Source organism: Falco peregrinus, chromosome 13 (genome assembly GCF_023634155.1).
Source record: "Falco peregrinus isolate bFalPer1 chromosome 13, bFalPer1.pri, whole genome shotgun sequence".
Lineage (NCBI taxonomy): Eukaryota > Metazoa > Chordata > Aves > Falconiformes > Falconidae > Falco > Falco peregrinus.
In genome coordinates, this window is record NC_073733.1 from 14290080 (window position 1) to 14316489 (window position 26410).

A 26410-nucleotide genomic window follows, 5' to 3' on the forward strand; every position below is an offset into this window, starting at 1 on the left:
TCACCAAAGGTGCGTGCAACCATTGGTAGGCTCAGGCCAGTGATGGTTTATATGCATGATGCGTGCCTAGGATTACGGCAATTGGCTCTAAACCGCATCCAAAGAGAGGATGTATAAGCAAGATTCTGCAAGCTTCAGTCAGAAAAAGAAATTACCCTATCACCTCAAGGACAGACACAAGCAAAGAGAAGTTTTAAAGATCCCTGAACTGAAGTCACACCCTTGGGTGGTTTCTGTTGAAACAAAAAGGTTGTCCTTTGCCTGCTTCCTGAAAACTGGGGGCTAAAATTAAAGATATTTACCTGGTCACAGGAGGTGGGGGGAACTTCAGCACTTGTTTTTATGGGTCTTCATCAGCTTCCCCATCATTAAGTTGCTGCATGTCTTCACAGGGATGACTAACAGTTCACCAGGAAGGTGTGTGGACCACTAACGTCACAACTTTTATCAAGGCAAAGCTGGCATTAGTGTGCATGCACTGGATGTCAACTAAAGAGACACTGGCTCCTGTCTTTAATGGTAGGTGTACAAAGCTCTCTGGCTCTTCGCGTACGGGATTTGCTCAGGACTGGACTAAGAAATACATGTATATACATGCTCAGCATGAGGAATATTCAGTAGCCACGCCAATGACTAAATAATGGAAACAACTGCTATGCAGACAATAGGGTATGGTGACATTTCCTACAACTACTGTTAGATCAGTCGGCCTTGCAAGCTTCCTTCTCCAATTCTAATGTGCTGCATTCATCAAGTATGTGAAATACACAGTATTTCCATGCTCAAAGGTATTTTAAAACCTAAAGCCATCCCAGGTTGGCTGACCAGAAGCTGCAGGAGATAGCAGAGGCAAAGGTTGTGTCTCCTCAAAATAACAACAGCCAGGAAACTTGATTTCTGCTCCAGTCTGTGCATAGACCCTTTTTTCTGGTGCTTTCCTCCCTTGGTTGCTCCCCAAATAACATTGGGTGGTTGCCCATTTAGCAGTGGAAGCAGCTGAGAGTGATTGAATAATTTTGCAGTTGGATGTGTAAGACAGCACTTGCTGTGTTGTTTTGTGCCTGATTGGATTAGCATGGCTCTTTACATAGCTGATTGACACAAACCTGGTTTTCTCTCTGAGCTTCCACTGTTCACTAGAAATTCCCATTTTGAATAAATCCTCCTGAAAGAAAAAATGTTTTCTGGGTTGTTCAGATGAGATGAAGGCACACTAAACCTCTGGGTTTGAGTTGGGTAGTTCTTTGGCCAAAAAAACCCCATCAGAATGGGCTTGGAGGACAGTGTCTCATCTACTGCTGATTTTTTTTTTTTTAATTATTATTTTTTAATCAGCATCATAGGGAATGGTTCCTTAAAAATCAGTCAGGAATGTAATCAGCTGAATACATGGTGTTAAGAGACGTCTTGGATGTTTCATTGAATTCTGGTACCAGTGCCTGCTTCCTAGAGAAGTTCCCACGCTGCCTTTGCCACAGTAACCCTCACTTCTCCTCTGAAGCATCTGTCTTTTGCAGTAGCTGTGATCGTGCCTTTTTACAGTGAAAGTTTCTCTCAAGGCCTCCGCACTTCAGCTTGGCAACAGATAAGGCATATTAATTAATGAAAAAAATAGCTCAAGTAGCTCACGTTCAGCATTTAGGTGCTCTCAGCAGGCTGCGTGTTTGGGGACTAGGAGGACGTGGTGAGAGCGAGGTGGGGTATGGTAGCTGGATGCAGGGGTTTGTACCTAGCATTGTGTGCGTGGTGCTGCCCTTCAGCGCGTGTCCTGTTGACAGAGTCCTTAAAAAAAAAAAACAACCCCAAACCCACAGAACAACATGTTATCTTTATTCATGGCAGTTTCCACTGCCTCTTTTTTCTCCCTTGCCCTGTTATCAGAAACAGCTTGCTCCAGAGTCAGTTTAAAACTCCTCCAATGTTTTCCTGGGCCTGTTGAGGACTTGAATTGCAGTCACCAGCCTTGCAAATGGCAGCAGGTAGGGAAGACCCACATGGGCTATAGAAAGCTCAGGGCTTCTCGGCTGTCCTTGGGATGATGTTCTGAAAGCGCTCCATCAAACACAAGCGGTACAGCAGTCGCAAGCAGAGCTAGCATCCCACAGATGCATGCAATGGCTTTCCTGCTGGGGATCTGAAATGGGCACAGCCTGTTATTCCCAGCACCGAGAGACAGCTGTGGACACACTACAGCATCCCTGTCACACATCGCTGCATCCCAATGGCAAGGCGGGACGCATTTGCTTTCCACAGTCTTCTTGCTAGCATCTACACTTCGTTGAATTTCATGAACCAAAACATTTGAAAGGCGGATACAAAAGAAAGATGGAGTGTGTGTCTCAGACTCCACGCATTCAGCTACCAAATAGGTGTTGGTTCATCTCTGAGGACAATATTTCTATAGCCAATTCTCCCTCATCAGTGAGGCCTTAAAAGGCATATTAGAAAAGCTATCCACCTGCTTACATTATATGGCCATAAGGAAAAGATAATAGTTATCAGCACCAGGGGATCAGTTCTAAGTGATCCTTCAGGCCTGAAGAAAATGTCATCAGTACCAATAATGCGGATATGGGCAAACTCATCCGCTGCATCTGCTTTCCCCATGTGCCATCATTGACATGAATGCAAACAACTGGGATGGGAGTGCAAAGATAATGAGGCCTTAGCCCATAAAAATGGTACTTCTTTAACACAACCAGTACAAATCTCTGCTGCATGAGTGGTTTGGGGCAAGATAATGGCATTATTTGTGCTGCTGTGCACGCAAGTAACTTTGTTGTATTTAACAGAAGCAGGCTGGATTGCATGAGCAGGATTTAGGTCTCTACTGTGAGTTTATGGGTTGTTATAAGGCATTTCATATCAGAAACAGCCACACTTACAGGGCTGTTTCCTGAAAATAAACTGTTGTGTGGTGTCCAATCTTAGAGCATTAATGTTTGGCTCTTAGTATTTAATACGTCATGTCATTTATAACTGTAGTCTGAGACACCCACATAAAAGCACATTGCAGGGACAGGCTGCCTTGGTGCTTACCTTTTCTTGCACTGGCCAATCAACATAAATACCATGAGGCTACTTGACAAACTCAGAATGAGTGGAATGAGGATAAATAGTTGCTTGTCTTCTTTTCTGGACACTGCAAAGACAAATGATAGCAAATAAGAAAACACTAGCTTCCAGATTGGGTCATATTACCTCTTACAAAGCCTGGGCTCGGATACAAACTTTGTTACCCTACATTTATTTATTTATGTCTTTATTACAGATATATGACAGGTATATGTTACTGTATAGGGTAACATACTGCCTTCAAGGTAACATACATCCTGCATATATATGTAGCCACTGCTATGTGCCTCTTCCCTGCCTCCTGCGTCTTGCAGCAGAGCCAGTGCACGTGGGGACAGCCCTATAGAGCCTACAGGGTGCAAAGCAGCTGATCTGTGGTGTGGGGCAGACAGGAGGATGTCCTGAAGAGAAGCTCCGAGTACCACATGCCCTCTCGCGAACCAGTCACTCCTCCATCACAGCTGTCCCTGCGCAGCAGGGAAAGGTGCCAGAGCAGAAGCATTAATATTTTGGGCTTGCCTGCTAAGCGCACTGGAGATGCAAAGCTGTAGGAATGGCTGTGCCGGACTAAGCTGAGGGTGTAACTAAACCAGGCTCCCCCCTCCAGTGCTGGACACCCGCAGATGCCCGTGGCAGCTATCAGCGCTTGGTCCCAAACAGGCTGTGTAGAGGATGTATAGGAAATGCTGGTTACTTTGGGTTCCATACCAGAGAAACACTCCTGTGTCCATTCGCTCCAAAAGCCCTGGTCAGCACAGAAAATGTTTGTTCTCCCCCTGACACGAACACATGAAATGCGGCTTTGATTTGCTCTGGAAATTGTTAAAGCGGTCTCCATTTGGGTTGACACAGACTAAGAAAAAAAAAAAAAAACAAAAAAACAAAAAAACAAACAGAGAACCACCGTCAAGAAATTATGTGCTGCCACCACCAGTAGCTCTCTGGCATGGCCTGATGTTTCTCAATATAGTCTCCAGGCTCTACAAACCCCTAGATTATGTTTTGGCAGTTTTAAATGATATCATAATAGCTTTGAACCAGCTAATGCCAATAAAATGATTATGGAGATAAAACTGCCGAAAATACACACAGTCTGGGCAGTGCCATCATGTATGTTGCCATTTATGCCTGTTAATTTATGGAATCCTTCCTTAAATTAGCTAAGAAAACTCATGTGTAGAATATAGCAATTAAAGAAATGTCCTTCAGATATCCCCTATGACTAATCAGTTCTTGCCATCTTTGCTGTCAAAACTGCACCTGGGTAATGCAAAAGGGAAAAGCACCACGCGGAAAGGACATGTTGTGTCCCAGGCCACTTCTTTGGAGAGGTTAGAATTATAGTTTCACTGGGCCAAGTTGTGCCACAATATTCAGGAAAAAAAACCACAGCAACCTCTAAACTTCCCTGACGAGAGCTTCCCGAGGTAACAGGCAGGAAACCTGAGGCAGTCCTTGCTCAGAGGCTTGTGCTGGGATCTGTTACTGCTAAAGCAGATGCTGCGGTGGGGGGTCAGGGTGTTAAGTAGGAACGTGTGTCATGGACCAGCCGGTCAGCGTTTCCCACGGGCAGCAGCAGCCGCCGTCTCCGCGCAGTCTGTGTGCGAGGTAGCTGACACGTGGACTGCAATTCAGTGTCCTGGTGTGTGTCCCCACCGCCGACCAGCAGCCAGGGCTCCCCCCCTTCCCCCCCCAGGGCACGGTGTGTGTTGTCCCTACCGCCCAGGCAGCCTTGGCCCCCCTCGCATCTTCTGTCAGCTGAACCTCATACTCCAGGCACTGGGGTGGTGTTTCGCCACCCGGTGGGCTCCATGCCACGTGGAGCTCCTCAGATGCAGACATGGAAACCACCAGATGTTTCGGGGGTGAGGGCTTTGCTGTGAGGGAGGGAACAAAAGGAGAGAAGGTTCAAGAGGTGCAATCAAACAGGCCCTCCTGGGAAAGGCTTTGGTTAATCACCACCAACCTCTGGAATTCTGAGCCCCCATTACCATCAACCACGGTGATGCAGGAGCAGGATGTCACGGAGGCTGGAGGATGGGTTATTTATCGTAACTTGGCACGTGGGCTGGGCTAGGTCCTTGCTCTGGGCTGCAGCGCAGGGGTTTTGGAACACTGGGGTGTGAGCATTGTGCTCGGCACGTTCCCCTGGCAGTGCAGCAGGGCAGCCCAAGGGAAGCCTCGGTCCCTGTCGTGAGGCACCGCAACAGTGTTGGCCCGACACTGCATCCCCAGAAAAGCTCTGGTTTCTGTCAGATGTCCAAAGCCACACATGGAGCGCATGTCAGCGCTAACTGAATCCAGAAATCCTGCTTATTAGCCCAGTGGCTTAACTGGAGGACTAGCTATTTATCCCCTTGACAGTCACATGTGGGTAAATGCATCAGCATGGTAAGTACTCATAGTAATGAGTGAGTACATGTACCAGGTCATACATCATGCTGTGATTTCTTCCTTTCCCCTGTCTCTGATGGGTTTGAAGTCCACCTTCGCTTGGGCAGACCCCATCACATCAATTCTCCCCAGCCCTTAGCTTGGTTTGAACAGCAAAGCCCAAACGTCCTTCCTGTGCTTGCAGGAGCAGAGCAGCAGTTTCAATTCCAGCAGCAGTAAATGAAGCCACCTCTGTGGCAGTGCTGCTAGAGCCAAAAACCCCATAGCTGCTCTGCCATCTGCTCAGCAGACCATTTATGTCCCGAACTGTCCAGCTGCTGAGTGCAGCCCTTGGAGGTACCCACTGTCTCTCCAGGGTGGGCACTGAGCAGTGCTGCTCACCTACAAACACTGCTGGAAAAACTAAAGTCCTGTGTGGCACATGGCACAGACCCTTCTCCGGGGTGAAATCCACCCAGACACATTACAGCCACCCACCTACAAGAGCACACATTTGCTTGATCCCCTTTTGTGCAAGATGTGAGCCTTGGCTGTGTGGTGACCGTGGGGGGTCCCCAGAACCCTGCTGCTTTCCTGCCACTGTTACCTAGGTTGTGAAGGCGAAGGGTGATGTACAATGGCCGTAGCAGAGTGGCTGCCGCTGAGCCGTTGACACAAATGCTCAGATCCTTATATTCTGCCTGGCTCAGATTTTGCAACGTGCAGCCGATGTTTATACCGTGATCCTGAATATAGTCATCACACTGTGCTGCGCGGTCCAGCCCCTCATACCTAGTGAGGTATTAGGAAAACAAAAAGAAAAAAAATAACCAAAGCAATGGTAGTTACTCCTTGGATAAGACCTTTTTTTTTTTTTTTTTTAAGAATGGACCTAAGCCTTGAGCATCACCTATATCCTACCTACCTTTCGCAAGTGGTCCAAAGCACAGTGTTATGCATCAGTCACCTGGACTCCTACTATGGAAAAAGTGTGGGGAGGAGAAAAAAACATGCATCTACATAAGCATGTAACGGAAACCCAGGGCTGGGAGCAAGGAAGGGGTTTGCTGGTTATTAGCTAATGTGCAACCAGAACTCTCCTCTCAAAGTGCCTCCTGTTTTTGGGGGCCACTCCCTGAAGCTTAGCTGCTGGCCCCATCCTGGAAATACTAAGTGGTGTTTCATAGCACCTTCTAAGACTCCTGCTGGATCAGTGCCCTTGAGGCAGAGCTGAATCTGGCCTCTGTACTCTACACCTAATGAAAGTCTCCCTGAGCAGCACATTATGTCGGGGGGTGGGGGGGGGGGGGTGGGGGGGGGTGGGAACTTCATGTGGTAGCGCTATAAAAATTAACTCACAAGGATCAAAGGATGCCATGGCTGTGTTCCCATCCACTCTCGTCATACAACGGGACACAGATCCAAATGCCTGGTTTTGTTACAGGCAGTTAAATAAGGGTTTGTTTTTTTTTGTTGGGGGGTTTTGTGGGGTTTGTTTAGGGACAAATAATGAATTTCCATAGTTTCCTTCAAGCAGACCTTTGTAGTTCGCAAAATGGTTTTAAATCAGTGTTTCTGCTCTGAAGACTTTGAAGACTATTTCCAAGCAAAAGCTCCATAGAAACTATTTTTAAAAAGCAGCTAGTTTCCTACATGTAGCCCAAAGGCATGAAACCCAATGATTTCATAACTAGTCAGCCTTGCCATAGTATCATAAGAATTGAAGCACAAATACAGCATTTACTTTGTCCAAAACCACTAAGTCTAGCTTTGTTTTTCTTGCAGAACAGAATCATTTGGCAGCAGAATAAAAGAAACCACTGAAAAACATGCGTTATTACTACCTTTTGGCAGCATGTTTACTTGTGTGAGGTGTGCTAAGGCTATGAAAATATAGCTGAAGACTAAACCTCTTAGTTGCCAAGAAGCCCTGCTCTTTGTATAGGGTTCACTGAGCTTGGCAACCTTCTGCTGAAACCTGTCCTATAGAGATATATACACTGCGATTAAGGGAAACGCAGTCAGAACGATCCAGGTGCGTTCAGCAAAGGGAAAGCACAGGGCTTCATGATGGACAACATGCAGAAAGCACTCCACAGGGGTAAATAAAAGGGAAAGAAGGAAGGGAGAAGGTACGCCCTGTAGAAGGTCAGCATGAGCCTGATTTTAAGGAAGGAAGCAGGGATTTGGTATTTCCTTGCTAGAAGGCACGTGTTGCTTAGAGCATTATTTCGGCTCACTCTGGGTGGGTAGTGTAATAGCATTGCCAGCTATAAAAGTATATTTTCTGTGGCATTTTAGTATTCTGAGAGGTTCACTTGATCACTGCCTGGATGTTTTTCTATTTTGCTGGTACATACCAATAATAGAGTTCATAATGTACACCACGAGGAGCGAGGAGACCGGGTTGCCAGATGCACTTGAGGTATTCCCAGTCGTGATAGATGCAATGGAAATTCTGAACCTCTGATTCCAGTTTTCCTGTCAGTTGAGAAGGAAATAACCACTATTACACAACGTACCAGTCAGGCCCAGCCGAAATAGCATTTTACATCTTTGAACAATTGTGTGTTACAGTTGAAAGACAAAAAAGGAAAAGAAGGCCAGTCACCGTTATTAGGTAGTTTAGCTGCCAAGTGCTCTGTTTCCTAAAAAAGCCAGTTTAGTTTACTTAGAGCAGAGAGATGCATAACTGATCTTTTCATTCAGCGGTGGAGCTTGTGCAGGGCAACCCAGCAGAGCTGGGGTACAAGCAGAGGGTAACGAGCCCCACGTATCCAGTAACCTCAACCACAGCCAGTGGAAGCAGAGATGCTCTGGTGTCTTATACCTCAACAAGCCCTGCAATGGCTTATCCATCCAGCAACCCTCAGGCCAGCAGCGTGGTTCATGCAACAGGCTCATGCAAAGTGCAAAACTGCACCATGTACCGAAGGCTGCTCCTGACCTTGCAATGGGACCTGAAAAGTAGCATAAATCCAGTCACTTTGCACCTCCATGTCATTGGTACACTGTCCTTCAAGCAGTGTCTGTACCTTCACTTCAGCAGTCCTGCTGAGGTCAAATCCAACTCTGAATTTTAGCTTCCTAGTAAAAATAACCTGGTTGAAAGACAGACTTTATAAGCACCTCCTTTGTCACTAAGTAGGCTGCAGAATTGGCTAACATTGCTCCTGCTCTAGCTGCAAGTAGGTTTATTTGTGCACTTTAATGTTCCTTTACACTTCTGTCCTGCTTCTCCTGCCCAGTGCTTCTCCAGCACTCTTGTACCACCTGCTCTGCCCAGCGCCCTGGCTCTGAGTCCCTCCACCCCACAGGACATCTTGTCATCAAGGCAGAGCAGACCATGGTTCAAGGGCTCCCCACCAGCCAGGAATATCAGGGAGGATCCGATGAGGGATACCACCATAAATGCAGATAAAACGCATTTATCTGTGACCCGAGATAATCAGAAACAGGAGGAACGATGACTCTTGTAGCTGATGGTTCCCATGGGAAGCGCAACCACACCCTGCAAGGAGGGAGCAGCAGCCACGCAACTCAACACGGGCTCGTCACCGCATGCTGCCGGGCTTAGCCCTTTGCGGGACTTTTTGAGCACCCCTTCTAAAGGTTTCTCTTTTCCCCGACCCCAGACTTACTCCCCCTTACTTGATGCAAGGGAAAAATAACTTGGCGAGAGTTGCAACGAAAGATGAGAGAGACAAGGTGTCACCTTGGCCCAAGCGGGATGGAAATGACACGCTGTGAGCTGCACACACGTGCTGCGGTGGGAGCCGCGGTGGCACAGCCCGCAGTCAGCTTTTTTTGTCAGCAGTCTCAGGGCATAAGAATGAGCCATGTGGAGCTGTGTGTTTCTAACAGACGCCGATGACTCCTGCGTCCGCTGATGTCTCATTGTGGTTTTTTTTTCAGACTGACTTTTCTTCAAGACCTTATCTGGGGTCAAAGTTTTGGCAAGGTACAAGAGCTGATTTTTTTTTCTACTTTTTAGATCTGCTTTGTATAAGAAACTTATTACTTGTGATTCAGGGAATTCTGACATGTTTTTTAAAATTGCATAATTTTTTTTTGCTTTGTACTTTTTAAATGCTAGTTAAAAATCATCATAAAAGAATCCACACAGCTGCACACTGCTGCACGGCTGGGAGTGTGGCATGCGTCATGACCGGTGCCAGGTCAAAGAGCCCCTTCCCATGCCCTGGCAATCGCAATCCACAGCTGAAACAGGGTGGGAGGCACCGTGCTCTTCCACCTCTGCGGGCTCCCATGGGACGGCTGGGCCAAAACCTGTTTGCGCTGTGGCTGAGCACAGCCTGACAGCCTTGGCTTTGCTGCCTCGAGCAGATGAAGTGGATGACCAGCTCACGCAGGACATGCGGAAACCATTCACAGCAAGAGGCTGAGGCGCACAGCACAGCTAACCCAATGCGGCTGCTCCTTCGCTCCCTCCCTGGTGCCGTGAGCTGGGAAGCTCTCTAGCATGCCTACTTTAGGATTGTGCAAAAAAAAAAAAAAAAAAAAAATCTCCCTTTCTTTCAGGACACCAGTCTGGGTTGTTGGGGGACAACCTCAGCCTATTTTTCATGTGTTCCTCAGTACCTTGTGCCAATCGAACAGCCTCCTGCTGGATATTTCCTCTCACCACTCCATTTACCTTCCTAACTGCAGCAACTTTCACCTTCTAAGCATTCCCAAAATATATTCCTACAATCCTTCCTGTCCTGTGTCCGCCTGCTATAGCCAGCTACACAGCAATGAGAGAAGACTGACAATTTTATCACAGAGCTCAGTTAGAGTCAATTGTATCTAAAACACAGAAGTAAACGGTAATTAGAAACACCCCTCTGGATAAAGGGAATGTTAGAGCATTAGGATAATTAATTAAATTTAATCTTCTATTTATTCACCGCTTTGCATCCCTAAGGATCTGTTGACACAGAGTTTCAGTTCAAGCCCCATAAAGGTTTTCTAAAAAGTGTCGTGCCTCTTACAATGAAGAATGGCACTAGATATTATGGGATTTTTTGGCAGCAAGCACACACCCTTTGACAGAACCAGCCCCTTCTGACTGCTGCCTCTGTTACGCTGGAAAACACATTCCCATCTGGCAAAAGATTCAAACCACTGGAACAGCCTGGCTTTTTCATGGAACTGCTTTGGTACCACTCCTTCTTGAAATGCAAATATAAACTTCTGCCGGAACTAAAGGCAGGACAATAGCCTGGATTTAAGAGGATTAAACTGTCCTCTGTCCTACCTTCCAGTCTCTGTCACCAGTGTTGCGATATTCAAACTTATACCTCACTGTGCAGTCACTGATGGTTTGTACGTTGGGTGGGGGCTTCCACTCCACATCGAGAGAACCTAAGAGTCCAGGATCTGTGATCTGAAGGTCTTGTGGGGGAGCAACTAGATCGAAAACAAAGCAGCAGGTAAAACAGAGTGTGGATGTAAAGGGGGAAAAAAAAAGAAGAAAAAAGTAGTCGTGAAATTTGATGAGATGACAAATGCAGCTGCTGGACGTGGAGGGAAGCACAGTCCAGCCCTGGCTATTGCGTAGCCTGTTCTCATTAAACATGCACAAGCTCTGCTCCTGCCCACCCCCTGAAAAACTGATTTTTTTATTATTTTTTTTTTTTTCAGACACTCAGAGAAAACACTCAAGGACCACTGAAAAGCCACAAAGAATGCCACAACTTTGACTTTCTTTTTTCAAGATGTTTTAAGCAAAGCTACTGCCCTGGGATGCCCTTTCAAGTCCTGCATTTACTTGCTTTTAACGCCTGATATTTACCAACTGTCAGGACAAGCATCCTTGCAAACATTGTAGTCAGCATGTACAGCAGCATAGGATGACAGATCCCAGCATGCTTCCAGGGAAATTTACATTCCTTAAACATAACAAATCACCCATATTGCTTTAAATATTCTTTTCAAGTATATTAAAGATTAATGAAAAACCAAGACAAAAAACCATATAGAAGCAGAAAAGCAGACAGTTAAATAATTCTTATTTTGGACATCTATCAGCTATACAAAAACGTACTTTTACAGTCAATCTGGCTTTTATTAAGCTATTGTGAGGTGCTGCCATATATTAATAAATCAGCATATATTATGGATTAATTCCATACTAAGACATGCTTCCTAAAATCCCAGCTCTGTATGGAGCCGTTATTCCCATAAGGAAAGCTGTCTGGCTATTCAGTTTTATTAGTTCAAATGAAGTCAATTTTTGGAACACCTAAGGTCATTTTTCTCCACTGTCTAGAGCTGACATTATCCATTTGTGTTTCTACATATTCCCTGCATGATACACCTTTCTCATGGTGATTTGGAGCCCATCTCCTGGCAGCATCAGCCCGGCATTGCCACCGCTTCTCTGTTTGAGCCTGTCCTCCAGGCCACTGGCTTCTCTCCCACTTTTTTCATGTCTTCATCAGAATTTACACATTCTTTCCTTTTATTTTTTTAATGAATCCATTGTGAAAGCAGACGCAGATAATATCTTTCAGTGGAAGACAGTGATATAAATTAAACTTTAATCTGTTCCTTGGAAAGTTTGCAGAGAACATCGTTGGAGGATTTATTTCTTCTAAGGAAACTCTCCCAAATGAAACACACCTCAGGCAGCAGTCTTAAGATCCCACTTTTCCCAGCATGTAAAGCTCCATGGGAGATTTGTTGTTATGCTAGATGGCACAGTAAGATATTATGGCAATGGATTTAGGGGAGTGCTGGAGCAAGGAACAATAGACTATAATAATTTGGAGAAAAATTCAGTTTTATGTATTTTTCTGCATAATAAGTAAAACTGTAAAAGACCAGCTGTGAAGTCACATGAGTGCAGCCTGGGTTCGGGGGCTGGGGGGCTTGCTGCAGTCCAGGGGCAGTGGGGCATGGCCCTGCAGAGGCACTGTCTCCTATTCAGCAGCCCCTTGTTCCCACAGGGGGCAAGAGTCTGGGATCGCTATGCTAGACAGGCACGGATTTCCCAGAGCAGGCAGGGGGGGAAAAGGGGCGCAGAGTGCTCAGGCTGGGCTCTTGGTGGGCATCAGAGGTGGGAGCGAGGGCAAGGCAAGGGCACCTTACCCACCTCCGGGGTCTTCACAAAGGTGCAAAGGCTCCAGGAAAGGAAGATGCAGCGTGGGGGACAGCAAGTCTGCAGGAACCGTGCTTGAAGAGCTGCAGCTGCTAAAAACGAGTTGGTGGCTCATGCAGAATGGCCATTTCTAGCCACACCAAGGAGGGAGCGGGGAGAAGGCGGAGGGGGGTTCCTCCCACCTGCCAGCCCAGGCTAAGAGCCCACCAGGGCTGACACGGTGAGGGGCTTCCACATGGCCATGCACCATGCCCTAGGGTCAGACCCTGGTTTGGGGCCGGCGTGCATAAATCCCGAACAGGCTGCAGGAGATCTGCTGGCAGGGCTGCGAGCTGGACTGTCCTGCCCTAGGGAAGCTCCCCCTGCCTGAGTGCTTAAATGCCCAAACGAGGAAGCAAAGAGCTGCTAGCCTTTGTCATGAGCCTGGTGATAAGCTGTCAAAAGAGGATCAGGTTGGTCAACAATGGAATTTCTGACTAGAAGCGATAATGCTCTGAAATATGTTTCCGTTCTGAACTTGAACAAAACAGCAATATTTTTTTCCAAAACAAGTGCAATTATAACCAGCAATTCTTGTAAAATACATTTTGATTGGACTTCAGAGGGAATGGAAAAGATTCTTTTGGGGATGTGGCTTGTGTTCAGGGATTTGATTGTTTTTTAACTGTCAGCGCTGCCTCTTCCAGCTTCTAATTTTTGCAACATTACATGACAAACTAGTCTCACTCCCATCATTCATACAGAATACAGGACTAGAAATACTCCCTATCATTATCCAGTCTTGAAGGAGAGCTGCTCCCGAATGTTTCTTGGAAAAATAAAAAACAAACAACGTCTCTACCTGATTTGCCTGGTGGTGAGTGGGATAGCGATGCGCTGGCTAGATAGCTGCGGCCTTCGTGGCCACTGGCTCCTGCCTGCCATGCACACTCACTCCAACATTGCAGCTTTGATGATGAACCACCTGCTTATCCCCAGGTGCCTTCCGCTGCCTCACCCCACGCCATGTGCTGCCTTATGTGCTGCAAGCAGCAGGAGGTATTGCAATTTTCCACCAACGTTGCTAGTGGAAAAATGGGAGCTTGCCAGGTGCCCATCTGTATCTTCTACGTCTGCACATCTCTGTGCTGGTCAAATCGCACATCTGGTGCAAGTGACTTTCATGTTTTGAGAAGCCCATTTTCAAGGTAATATTGGTTTGCTTGACGTGGCAGCAGCATGTATGCTGGCAGCTTCCCATGCCTGCTGGCTGGCAGGACCTCCTGGTCGAGTTTTCACCTCTCCACCATGCACCAGCTGTGGCAGGAGGGGCCAGACCTGCTCACCATCCCTCTGAAGAAGGAAAGCGCTTGGGTGCAAAGTCCCGGCTACCAGAGGCCAAGAGAGCTGGGGCTGCAGGTGCGGCGCAGCAAAGAGGTGCTTGAGGGCTTGAAGCAAATTGTGGTTGAAAAGCCATTGCCTTGGGTGATAGCTTGCAGGGCAGTGTTTGTTCAGGATTGTTATTCTGCAGTTGTGAATAAACCCACTCCTTGCACCTAGCCCAGTCTGGCAGGCTGGGACCATGCTCAGGAGCATTTATCTACCCAAGTAGTATTTATATTTCACAAACAATAGATTTGCTGCGCACCAAAGGCAGTTTCTGCTCCTTTTGAAGTTACTCAGAAAAATAGCCACTAAATATGCAATATATTTACACAATTACAGGCTTATAAATCAGCCACTCACAGTAACGCACACACAAGAAAAGCTTCGGATGAAGGACAAACGTCAAAAAGGGCCCGAGTTAATGTGAAACACGCGTCAGGCAGCGACGGGAATGGCACGCCAGGCCTTACCTGCCTTGCGGTGGGAGGTGGATGCCAGGCAGCCCCACAGCAGTGCCACGGAGAGAGCGCAGAGCCGCCGCAGAGCCATTCCGAGGTGGGACATCGGGGCTCCCCGCGGGAAGGTGTGCGGCGTCAGAGGAGCGGTCCTGCGGCACACGTGCCAGGGGGCTGGAGAAATAAAGAGGAGCTGAAAGTCTTCAGTGCATTAGTGGGGCCCTGGCATTCCCTCTGCAGGGTGAGCACTAACAACAAGCGCCTTTTTACTCGTTTACTAAGTCTGATTAATCATTTCCCCAAGGACTTCTAATTGCAACTTTTGGGGATAGCGACACATGGGTCACTTTAGCTTCATTTTAAATAGCTTCTGGCTAGCTAAGCACATTCTCCGAAGGCACGTCAGCCTGCACTTCAGTCATCAAGCTGTCTGCCACACAACTTCTGTGGAAAGGGTGATGCAGCCAAGAGCATGATCTGCCTGCCATAGGAAGTGCCTCGGACTAATGACATGTTCCTTTAAAAAAAAAAAAAAAACAACTCAGAATGCCTGAGCTTTTTCTTAACCATTAAACAGACATGTCTTATGCAACTGTCATCAGTGCTTTTGGCTTTCCTGTTTCAGGATTCGGTGACTTAAAAGAAAAGAAATAAACATGCAGAGAGATAATATCCTTTCTAATTCACCCTCCAACAAAAAAGAAACGGTAGGAATGCTTGTGAGAGATCTTCTTAGTCATGATCATTTCTAAACGGGACAAATTTCTCTTCCCGAGCAAGTCTGCTGGAGGAAAGATGGGGACTGACAGGGAGAGGAGCAAAGTTTCCAGGGGAGGGTTCTCCTTCCTTCAGATTTCATGTTGAAGGTGGGTAGGAATCATTGCCTATGGACACATCAGCCCAGCCTTCTTCCCTGTGCCGGAAAGTACATGGATTACAGGTAAAAAGAGTCTATATCTATGTATTCTTTAATTTTATATGTAGATACAGGTATAAGTAGATAGAGCTAGGAAGAGAGATGGGGGGGGGGTGAAGAGAGAGATCAGTCATATAGAATATATACAGAAATCAATCTTTCTGAAACCTTAGGGCCACTGCTTGAGCTCTGTTTGTGTAAGAACACAACATCGACGTGAACATGCCATGCATCACCAAGCTCCTTTCAGATTACAAACTCACTTTACATTGTCCGCGCCACCTTGGCTGGAAAAGGTGGAGCCCCAGGTCATACTCCAGCATGGCTTTACTAATCAGCACCTATGGCTGTGATGTGACAATATGAAATGGGGGGCCTAGCTGAATGGCAGAGCTTCAAGTCAGAGGGGCCTTGGGAAATCTAAGGATTGGGGCCAAAAAAACCCAAATCATTTGAAGAAGAAGTGGCTCAGGGGAGCTGGAGGAGTCAAGTTGTGCTGGGAACAGTGCAGGGGGTGTGTGTGGAGGATGGTTGACAAGTTTAAATTAACCAGAAATTCTAACTGGCAGTGCATGGCAGCAATTACAAATACACAACAATTTTAACAACTAATTTTCAATTTAAATTAACAGCAACGCCCCCCCCAAGTCCATCACATAAGTATAAGCAATACCAGTAATTTTTCTGTTTCACTGTGAAATGAGAATATATAGCTAGATAACTTCCAGTCAGAAGGAATGACCAGAATTACTTCTTAACATATTGAACATGACATAAAACTTGTGTCAGTACAAACCTGGCTGTAAGCATAACTATCTGCCTCAGAAAGTTTTCATCATTCAGTTCAAGAACGCAGTGGTAAGGAGAGCTGGGAAAAGCAGCAGCTCTGACTCCCAGCTGGTGAGGAACAGCATCCAAGGGCTGTACATGAATGTTACTGGAGGAAGCTTTTTCCATTTCCAGTACAATTAACTTGAATGTATTCGCATGGTTTCACAAGGCACATAAAAATAGACAAAGGCTCACACAGAAAGATTTTAAACCACCAAAGTGCTCTTACCTGGACTTCTAAGTGCACGGGAGCCTGTCTGCCTCCGGAATGCCTAACTCCTTGGCAGCCTCACGGCGGCTTTGCTGAAAAACTTCACATTTCATAGAAATTTGGAGGTTTTTAAAGAGACCTGCCTGATCTTTCCAGGGGTCAGATGCCACATTGCAATGTTATGGCAGTCACCACACAATCAGAGCCTTTACTGAGCTAGCACCAGAGGGGACATTGCTGGGATTTATGAGGTGCTGGCATTAATTGTTGCTCTAACTGCGCTCAAGAAGGTCAGAGATATGTTTGAAATGTTTAAAGGATTCATTAAAATGAAAACTAAATGGCATAATCAGTGCAAGTTGTCTGCCGGAGCCCCTCGCAGCAGCACATAGCTGTCTGTGGCACCCGGGAGCTGTGGCCCCACGCAGCACCCCAACCCACGCGATCCGGCTGGTGGTCCCCCAGCACCAGCCATGGTCTGACCCACCGCAGTGCCTGCCTCCCAGCTTGCTGCCTCTGCTCGCTCTGGAGCCAACCCAGCTGCCTCTCAGGGCTCCGCAGGAAATAGATAAAATTATCCATCCCCTTGCTCCTCTGCCGTGGGCTACGCACATCAGTGCAGCTGGTCACCGTGACCCCTGTATAGCCTGGCCTGTCGCTGCTTACTCCATCCCTCCTTCCCGGCATCGCCCTGGGAGCCTTCCCTCACCCCCAGCCTGGGGCACCCTTTACAAGGAGCAGGTCTTCAGCCACACCTGGTTTGCCCCAGGTGAGAGCTCTGGTACCGAATACACCTCGCTGGAAAAACTTCTCGTGAGTCCTGTTGCTGCGCTAAAGGATCAGCCACAGTCACGAGCGGCAATACACGGGTGGGTTATCGCCGCGTTGCCTTGCATGAGTCAAGGGAAGTTGGTTGCCGCAACTCCTCCCCAGGAGGGACAACAAAGGGTGTTTCAGAAAGAGTGGAGCTGTGGTGTGCGTGCCTCAACAAGCAGCGGGCTGTGGTTGAGGCTGGATCTTCCCATGGCCAGATTTAGGCACAGTGAGAAACGGGTCAGACATACTAAGGCCATGAGAAACAGCATCAGGAACCGAAGGAGCGTTTCTTTGTAGGAAGGAAACTGCCCTCCAAGCACCTGTACAAGCCTTACAGTATAGCTGTTTGAACTGATGCCTGCATGAATGGGGCATTGCTTCCCAGTTGGAGTCAACAGCAATGTTTTAGAGCAATAAAGTCAGGATCAGACCCCTTTCCACCTGCGAGTTATCCTCTCCCTTTCACGGTGCACACACAGGCAGGGCAGTGCTGCCAGCCTGCTGCGTTGTCCATGCAGACCCGGGGGAGGCACGGTCGCTTCTCAGCTGTGAAGCCATTCCCATCCCACCATAGCTATTTGGTTCTGGCTCCAAAAGGATGCTGCAAAGGTAGGTGCCAATGGAAAGATCACGACCACCCTTTGCACTTTTGAACTTCCAAGGCAGTTGCAACCAAAATTTCACACCTTTTTACCTTTCACTACGCTAAAAAGTGATCCCATACATCTGGTTGTAGCAACTACTTCGCAGAACAGACACCAGCTACCGTGTGCTGGGTGAGACCACAGCTTTGAAAACAGAGATGAGAGCAAGGAGAGCACTCGGACTGTGAAGACCAGTTAGTCCTTAGGGGTGCCAAGGGGAGGTCTGAAGTAGAGAACAAGGAAGCCCATGACCCACCGCTGTCCTGATCTGCGGTGGCATTTGGTTGGGAAACAGCCCTGGAAGAACATGGGGGCTTTGCCCGTGGTTGGTGACCACTGAACAGGTGAACAGCCCCTTGCTTTTCATCTCTCCAAAGCAAAAAGCAGCAGAAATGAGTAGTGCAAACCCTGTTGCCTGTGTGAGTGCCTGAGTGCCCTGTGACTTCTGGGGCGAGGGGGTTATGGGTGGGTTCTCCCTTCACTGCAGTTGCACAGTGCTGGACATTTTCTTCTTTCTCCAAAGAACGGGGGAAAAAATTCCCTTGCTGCTGGTACGTGTATGGTCCAGCTTTCAAAGTTATGCAAGCTAGGTTTTAACGTTAATGTATTTTCATTGTGTAAGCTACTTAAGCAGAAAAGGTCACACTGGACACATCATTTGAAACAGATGAGAAACATTTGCCAGTAGGGTGAATGCCAGTTCCTGTGTGCTAGAACTGTCTCGGTTCCTGAGAAAATTAGGCTGGAAAAAAGCACAGTTGGGATTTGGAACAATAGGGAACTACACAGCCAACAGCACTGGAGCACCGGGGGAGCAGCAGTGAGTGAGAAGTGCCTGCCCACCCAGCCTCCCCCACCACCCTCCTGCCCAAACCAGCTCCCTTTGCAAACTACAGACACGCTTCCACTCCTTGCGCTGTTGTGCTGGTACCTGATGCTCCTGCTGTGTTCCTCCCCCTGCCAGTGTCAATGCAACGCATCCCCAGGCTGGTTCTGGAAGAGATCAGCTGAGGGCAAGCTGGGGAGGATTCATGCCGTGTTCCAGCGATGCTGAGTGGAGGCACAGCCCGTGAGTGGGAGAGAGCGTGGTGGCCCAGGGCACACCTTTGCAAAGGTGTTCAGGCCTTGGCTTGTACTGACCTCGGTGACTGTAGCTGTCAGCGATGCCCTAGCAAGCTGTGGGAAACAGGGTGAAGCCCTGCACGCGCCAGACCAGAGCCTCGTGGCAGGTACGAGCAGGTGATTTGCATCTTCCTAACTATCCTGCAAATGGGGTTAAGTTGCAAAAAACTCCTGTATAAGGTGATGACAAGCTCATGGAAGAAGGGGTTAATAAAAACATACTCACTCTGGTGGGCAAACCCCCATGCAACAAGCCATCCCCAAGCCCTGTGGCTGCCACAGCTGCTGGCTGGGCTCCACCACCCGCTGCTGCACCCCGCGCCCACCTTTCCTCGGAGCCCCACGGTTCTGGCAGCGGGACACCCCTGCACGCAGCAACAGAAAAAGCCTTGGGGGCTTTTTTCCTGTTCACGTGGCTGCTTTCCTCATTACAACTCTATTTAGCAGATCACTGACTTGTCTGGTTTACTCATGAATGAGAATTTTTGGGATTTGTCAGCCGGCTGAGTTACTCCTGGAGTCACTGTGTGCTCACAAACACGTCACAGGAGCTTCCTCCTCCTCCAGGAGCCTGGCCATGTCCCAGAGCCTCACAGCTGCTCTACAGTGTAAGATTAATAAAAGAGCTAAAGCCCAGGGAAGACAAACTTGTAAAGGTGCCTCCAGGCTGAATAAGAGATTTCAAAGAGCAGAGAAGCCCCTGGGCTGGGTCCTTGGCCTCTGACAGATATGCTGGGCAGGTGCCTGCAGAAATTAAAAAGCACTTTTTTAACAATTAGATTTTGTTTGAGGAAATAAAGGAAGAGCAGCATTGTTGCTGAAACATCTCATGGCAAATGGCAAAGCAGTTGGCAAAGATCATTACCGGAGCTAAGTCCAAAAAATGGGCTGCATCCTTTTTGGTTAAAGTAGATTTGATACATTCATCCCATCTGTGCTAAATCGGTTCTGTCAAGCAACCCCTTGCTTTCCTGTATTAAAATATTGGTATCTGATGGTTCAAAATAAAAGCTTTCAACTTTGCAATTCAGCTCCATGTTTAGAAATACCCTTGTATTCGACAAAATCAAACCTAAAAGGCTCCAGCTATGAACAGACCGTTTGATATCAAACAGCATGTTTCATTTGATCCGAAGGATGGTTTTGAAATTGCCAATGGCATGAAAAACCAATGACTTGTAAAAGCCTCTTAACAGCCTCATGTTTTAGGGAAGCCGGTCTGTTTTGCACAGCTTGCATTAAACAAGCTCTTTCCGAGTCACCGGAATAAGATACTCAGCAATTCCAAACAGAGCTGTGGCCTCCAGCACAGTGTTACGAATTGCACTGATAAGGGGATGTCACCATGATGAGACATGCTTGGAAGAGAAGCATGTGACAGTGGCAACAGTCCGAGTGTTGCAAGAAAAATCCCTTCTTTGCATTAAGAAATTAAACACTTAGGGCTTCCATGGGACTTGAGGAAATGGTGGAAGGAATCCAGGCTCTTTAGCAATGCTCAGTGTCGTTTATTCTTGTGATGAGTGGAGACCCCAGGTTTTCCTGTTTCTTTGTTGATGGCTACTATTGGGGACTAATCTTGGCTTAAAAGACATCTTAAAGGAGGACAGCAGCTCTTCGAATGTGCCTGTATCATCTCAGCCAACAATGCAACGGCCATGGAGCTTGCACCCGTGAAATCTTTTCTTTCTGTAATCAGCTCTGTTCCCTGAAAGGTCTGTCCAGCCCAAAGCCAAACATCACGCACTCCCTCTGCCCTTCAGCTTGCTCCACCACAGGCTGCGTAAGAGGCACCCCTGACTCGTCCCCATCATCTCGGTTTCCTGTAATTGCCAACGAAACAGTGTCTGTGTGCAGAATGTCTCCTGCCTCGGGAGCACACCCTGACCAAAACATCCACAATCCTGTCCTCACATTGCACCAACTCATTGTCTTCTCCTCCTCGAGCAATTTCTCCCACAACCTGCGCTTATCCCCTGGCCACACACAGACTTGCTCTGACTCCCTCCCACGCAGCTAGGCTTGGGCTGGGGCTTTAGCAGAGCCCACGAGAATAATTTCATTATTATCGTGGCACGGGGGCAGCTTTTAATAAACAACTTGGTGACAAGGGTCTACCCTGGCACACCAGTGCACATAAAATTTTTGTAGAAAAATAATACAAGGCAGACTGAGGAATTAGACAGCACTGACCAACACGTGTGGCTGCGTCTGGGAACCAGCCTGGGGTGAAGATGTGCTCCAGGCCTGGGGATGCAGGGAGGGTTGCAGGGATGCTGGGGACTGGTGAGCTGGAAGGGGATCAGGAGCACAGCATGGCACTCGGGAGCCCAAATTCTGCTGCTAAATGCACCAGGGCGTTAGAAGAACTACTGAAATGAAGCCACAAAGCTGGCAGTACAGCGACTGCTAGTAAACGGGCCACAAACACCTCCAGACAGAAACGCGAAAGGAGCTAAATATTAACTCCAGAGCAGGAAGGCTCTGGCATAGTGGGACAAAGCGCCGCCTGTGTATGTGTGCAGAGACAGCTCTGCTGCACGGCTGCCCCTGGCAGGCCTGGCTGGTCCCAGCACCATGAACACTGGGTGCAACTGGGTCCTGTGGCTGCAGCAGGCTCTGCCAGGGGATGCAGGGTTTACAGGGAAGATTTGTGCATCCCTGGTCCCCAGGAAGGTGCCATTTCCCCTGTTTCTCCTGTTCCTCACCACCTAGAGCCTTGGGCTTGTGCTGCCTGGAGGTGGTGGGAGACTAGGGCTGCTCCAGGAACATTTTTGTCTCCTCAGGTAAGCAGAGACAGAAATAACACCTCATACTCAGACTGGGCTGTGAGCCTGTCCAGAGCAGAGAACCTGAAAATGTCCAAAGATACATTGCTCACTGTCCTGCCCTGTCCCGCAGGTCGGGCAGGCGCCAACCGCAGCCTCCTGGGCGCCAGGCTGTGGCCATGTGGTTGCTCATTAGGAGTTACAAAACCACCTCCATTGGCTTCCTCCCACCAAACCCATCAGGTCCTGCAGGTGGATGTGGGGGTCCCCCAGCCGGCCCAGAAGCTGGCTGAAGCTCTCCCGCTGTGTGGCTTTGGGCCCAGTTGCAAAACTGAGTTTACCTGGAGCAGCACACGGGTTTTCAGTCTTTGGAACCCACTGGAGCTGCAGTCGCTGGAGCGAGCAGACAAGCGCCCAGGCTGGCTGCCAGTGTCCCGCTGAGAACCTGGGAGCCTCGTGCATTTCCACAAAAGCAGTTTTGTCACCAGAGCACCAGGACAGACGGCAGCCAGGCTTTCAATAGCTACCTCAGTGCTAAATACTAGGGAGGGAAAAAAAAAAAAAAAAAAAAATCAAATTCCCGCCCTGCCACATCCTTGGGGGTCTCCTTCTGGGATGGCTGAGCCCACTCAGGGCCACGCTCAGCCTGGCCTGTGACGAATGCCCAGGTCTCAGCCCAGCCTCCCTCCAGCAGGGCGGCTGGTGGCAGGCGTCACACCAGCAACCCACTCCCCACCTGCCACCTGCCTTGCGCCGATTTTTTTCCCCAACAGCGTTCGCCCCCAAAAGTAGATTTGCGTTCTGCCTGCGAGTTTTAATCTTCCTAATTTAACACACCAGGTTTCACGGGACAGCGGCAATTACTTCCAATCTTGTTTTCAGGTTGCTACAGAATTAAATAGACAAATAAGAAAAAGGTCTAGAGAATTGTTATGAAAGCAGAAACATTTCACATAAAGTGCTTTGACAGTAACTGGGAAAACAAGCTTGGCAGCGGTGCAGCACACTGCAGATCAGTCCCAAGAGCACATATGGGGGAGATGCGATGGGCAAAGCAGTGTGCCGGGCGTGCAGAGATCAGCTGCCTCTGCCGGCACCAGCATCGATGGCAGAAGGAGCTGGTGCTCCATCCCAGCTTTTAGGCCATCTTAAAATCAGAATAACCTCATGGCTTTTGCCTCTCTGCATTATTTTTTAAAAGTGAATTTCCCTCTGCAAGCCTCCAAGCCCTTAGGATAAACAAAATAAGTTTCCCTTTCCTTCTTTTAAACTCCAGCCAGTATCTTGTACTGGAGAGTTTACAGAGCTGTTGGCAGAGGTCCTTCTGGTGCGGTCACTGCGCTGGGAGTAGTAAGTGTAAAAGACAGTTATTCTGTGCAGCTGAGTGCCCTGACCTGGGCTGTTGAGGGATCTGGCAATTCCCACTCACTTCACTTTTGCCTCCTGCCTTTGTCTCCAGTGGGAATGCAGCATTGCTGCTGCCCTGGCCAGGGCAGGATGTGAGCAGCCATCACCTCCTCAGTCACTGCTGGGTCCCAGCACACGTGGGGCTGGTACATCCCATAGAGAGCCCAGAATAGCCAAGCAGCCCGGGATGCTGGCCAGGAGAAGTGGTCCTTCCCCCATACCAATGCGGCTGGTCAGTCCTGGAGGCACTTTGCAGTCAGAGCCTGATCCAGCCTCTGCTGCCGTGAGCAGGATCTGGCAGCCAGATCCAGAGGGACGAGCACAGGGTCAGGGCACGAGCAGGGCAGCTGGCAAACAGCAGAAAAGGCAATACATAGATCATTATCACAGACTGGTCCTCGAACCCTGAGCTGCAAGCCCCAGAGAGATACAAAAGCATTTGCCCTGGGGGCAGGTGGCTTTCCTGGAGCTCAGGGTGCCTTTGGAGGGGATGCTGCTGGCCTGCACCAATGGAAACAGCAGCCCAAGCCTTTATTTCTCACATAAACATCTTACTGGTGCTGAAAGGGGCTTAGTTAGATGTTTTGTTAAAGGCAAAAAGTTTGGCCTGATGGTGAACAAACTGACAAGAGACTATTTAAAAAAAAAAAAAAAAAAAAAAAGACACCCCAAAAATGCTGAATGAGTTTGTTCTTTTCAGATGCAAATCATTTGAGCGCTCCCCCAAGAGAGCAAGCGTTAACCCAAAATAACTGCCTCGCCAGGAACAGCCTCTCAACAATTCTGCAAGGCATTGCTGACTTACCACAAGTCTAAATATTGTTAGTTATATTAAAAGCTATTTAAATATTCCCATGAAAGTAAAAATATGAGAAAAAACTTAAGTTAGGAATGACCATAGGAAGGATTTCAGAACAGCCAGTATGTGGCTTGCAAGGGATGGGATGCATTTCAGTTCAAGCAACAGTGGTGTAAACACACACATGCAAAATATATAAACATGCCTCTCGGAAAAGCTGCAATTCAAGCATCACCTTGAACTCTGAGCAGATGCAACCAAAGTTATTTCAAGAACACAAACATCAGCACCACTGCAAAACAAGTTCTGGAAAACTGTTTAAAACTCATACAGAAATGCTGGTATACATAGATCTGTATTCTTCATTACACCTGAACAGCTACATTGAGTGGCAAGTACACACACAATAAAATAAAAAAGTAATATAAAGCAGACAAATCCTCCCACCCCATTTGGCTAAATGCAGCAGCTGCAGCTGCTGAGATTCAATGCCGATCACACAGTTACAGCTTACCATAACACGCTGGGGTTTCCCTTTGACCAGGTAACGTGCAAGACAAAAGTATTTTCTAGTTCTAAAAAAAGAAAACTGGAACAGCAAAACGGGGAAAAAAGCCCTGCATATGCTCCTGTTTCTAGAGAGTAAGCTTCAAGCAGCTGCATCTGAACAGCCAGACTGAAAGTGTTTTGTGCATAGGATGCACGTGAAGAAATAGGGAAGACAACTGCTGCTCACTGCCCACAGCAGGCGTCTGTTCAACATCCCCGCCGATAGCAAAGCAAGCACGACACACGTGGGACACAGCAATCCACCCCACACCAGCGTTTGGGGGAATTTTCTGCTGCGAGATGCAATTTGATCAGAAAACCCCGATTAACGTGAACTGAAACGTTTTGTGGCAATACGCCGGTTCCAACTAATTTCTGGTTTGGCTGCAAGCCAGCCCCCAGCAAGGCTGCTGGTAACGCAGCGATCCCAGTGTGGGGACAGTTACAGGCAAAACCCCAGCAGCCAGGCAGCAAGTGGCTCCCTGCGGGCTAAGGTCTGGGCTAGGGGCTCCGAGGTGAGCAGATGGGAAAACCTTGAAAATCCTGGCAGGAGACCGCAGGTCTGTCAGCTCCCATCAATCCGCAACACAGTGACTGCTGCAGCTCTGCACATCCCGAACCAATGCTCAGTGTCCCAGCAAGTCTCCGCAGGCAGATGACCGCTGGACTGCTTCATTTGTGGGAAAAATGAAAAACCCCAAGTGTATGAAAGTAAAACACTAACTTTTTATCCAATGGGAAATTTTGGTCTTTGCTTCCCCTGGGTCCTTTCAAACTGCACGTGGCTCCTTCTTCCCACCGAATAGCTTCACTCCATTGTTATTTCCCATGAAGTATGTTTTCACCAAGGTCCTGGTCAGACGACTGCTGCTTTCAAACAGGAATGCAGCAGACGGAAAAAACAGTCAGAGGCAGAAAATGATGGGATGGAGCTGATTCACTGAGAGATCAGACCTCACGTCCCAAGAGAAGATGCTGGCAGTTCAGCTATAAATTACAGTGCCAAAGGAGGAACTGCTGGCAGGACTGTTTTCCAGGGAGGTGCAACTCCAAGTGGTTGGTCTTCCCCAGCGCTGACTGGGATCTCTTGGTTATTGGCCAGTGAAATCAGGAAGAGGTTAGATTTTATCAGTATAATTTGGCTTGTGGATGCTCTTACATAGGTTTTCTCTGCAACAGAAAATGTGATTAAGGAAAAAAGGTAGACCAGCCTCTTTTGTCAGTGTTGAAATCTCTGTACGTGCCCAAGAGCATGTACACACTAGGTAGCAGTGAAAAAAGCAGGGGAAGAGTAATCCAGGGGAGACCCATGAGCTGTTTTGCAGCTCTGCTGCCCACGAAGCATTGCTGTGCAAGAACCTTCCTCCAGCAGCTGCCGCAGGACCATGGTCTGGCAAGGACAGGGTGCACAGAGCTTCTCGGCGGGGTGGTCTGGCTAATCCAGCTCACGTGCTTGGAAAGGCAGAGAACTTTGAGAACTGGCCCCTGCCACTCCGGTAGTGGGAGAGACTGATTCTGGCCAGGGGTGTCCCCGAGATGCTAGGGACAGAAGTTTTTGCCAGATAATTTATCAACAATTTATTACACCGATGAAGAAGCGGGTCTACGTGATCAAACCTGAAGATAACGCTGCTTAAAGACCTACAAAAGCCCAGCAGATTTCCAAGGCCAGAGCCCTGGCAGGGCCATTCTCATCAGGTCTCCTCAGGATCCTTTTCAACAGGAGCTGTGTTGGGTGTGCCCTTTGGAGAACCCTACAGAGCAGCGTTTACACCCAGCACGGCTTTCTGTCTTGGGGTAAAAAAAACTAAGGAAATACTGTATCTGCAACATAAATCAACAATGTTTGATTCATCACAGATAAAGGAATGTGAAATAGCCAAAAAACTGATGTCATGGAGAACGTGCAGTTAGCAGTCCAGTGAAAAGATGAATCGAGGCACTACTGAAGAGCTCTAAAGCAATGATTTATCA

The 26410-nt window shown here is 48.0% G+C and overlaps 1 protein-coding gene and 1 long non-coding RNA gene across 5 annotated transcripts; one reads left to right on the forward strand and one right to left on the reverse strand.

Moving 5' to 3' along the window:
- Positions 1 to 14391, forward strand: LOC129785569 (uncharacterized). Its single transcript, XR_008749687.1, has 3 exons — positions 1 to 519; positions 11095 to 13409; positions 14258 to 14391. It is a non-coding gene; the product is annotated as an uncharacterized LOC129785569 (long non-coding RNA).
- On the reverse strand, positions 1810 to 25451 carry IL13RA2 (interleukin 13 receptor subunit alpha 2). 4 transcript variants are annotated; one of them, XM_055818116.1, is made up of 11 exons: positions 24402 to 24942; positions 22023 to 22222; positions 14389 to 14547; positions 10709 to 10860; positions 8396 to 8549; positions 7809 to 7929; positions 6056 to 6240; positions 4795 to 4952; positions 3784 to 3928; positions 3040 to 3142; positions 1810 to 2134 (listed from the first exon to the last, which is right to left on the reverse strand). In XM_055818116.1, the coding sequence occupies exons 2-11, from the start codon at positions 22141 to 22143 to the stop codon at positions 2092 to 2094; spliced, it is 1341 nt and encodes a 446-aa protein (XP_055674091.1). In that variant the 5' UTR covers positions 22144 to 22222; positions 24402 to 24942; the 3' UTR covers positions 1810 to 2091. The 4 variants fall into 4 exon arrangements, with proteins under 4 accessions (XP_055674091.1, XP_055674092.1, XP_005232847.3 ...); XM_055818117.1 differs by lacking the exons at positions 22023 to 22222; positions 24402 to 24942 and adding an exon at positions 25161 to 25451; XM_005232790.4 differs by lacking the exon at positions 22023 to 22222 and having other exon boundaries at positions 24402 to 24854.
- Positions 25452 to 26410: the final 959 nt, after the last annotated feature.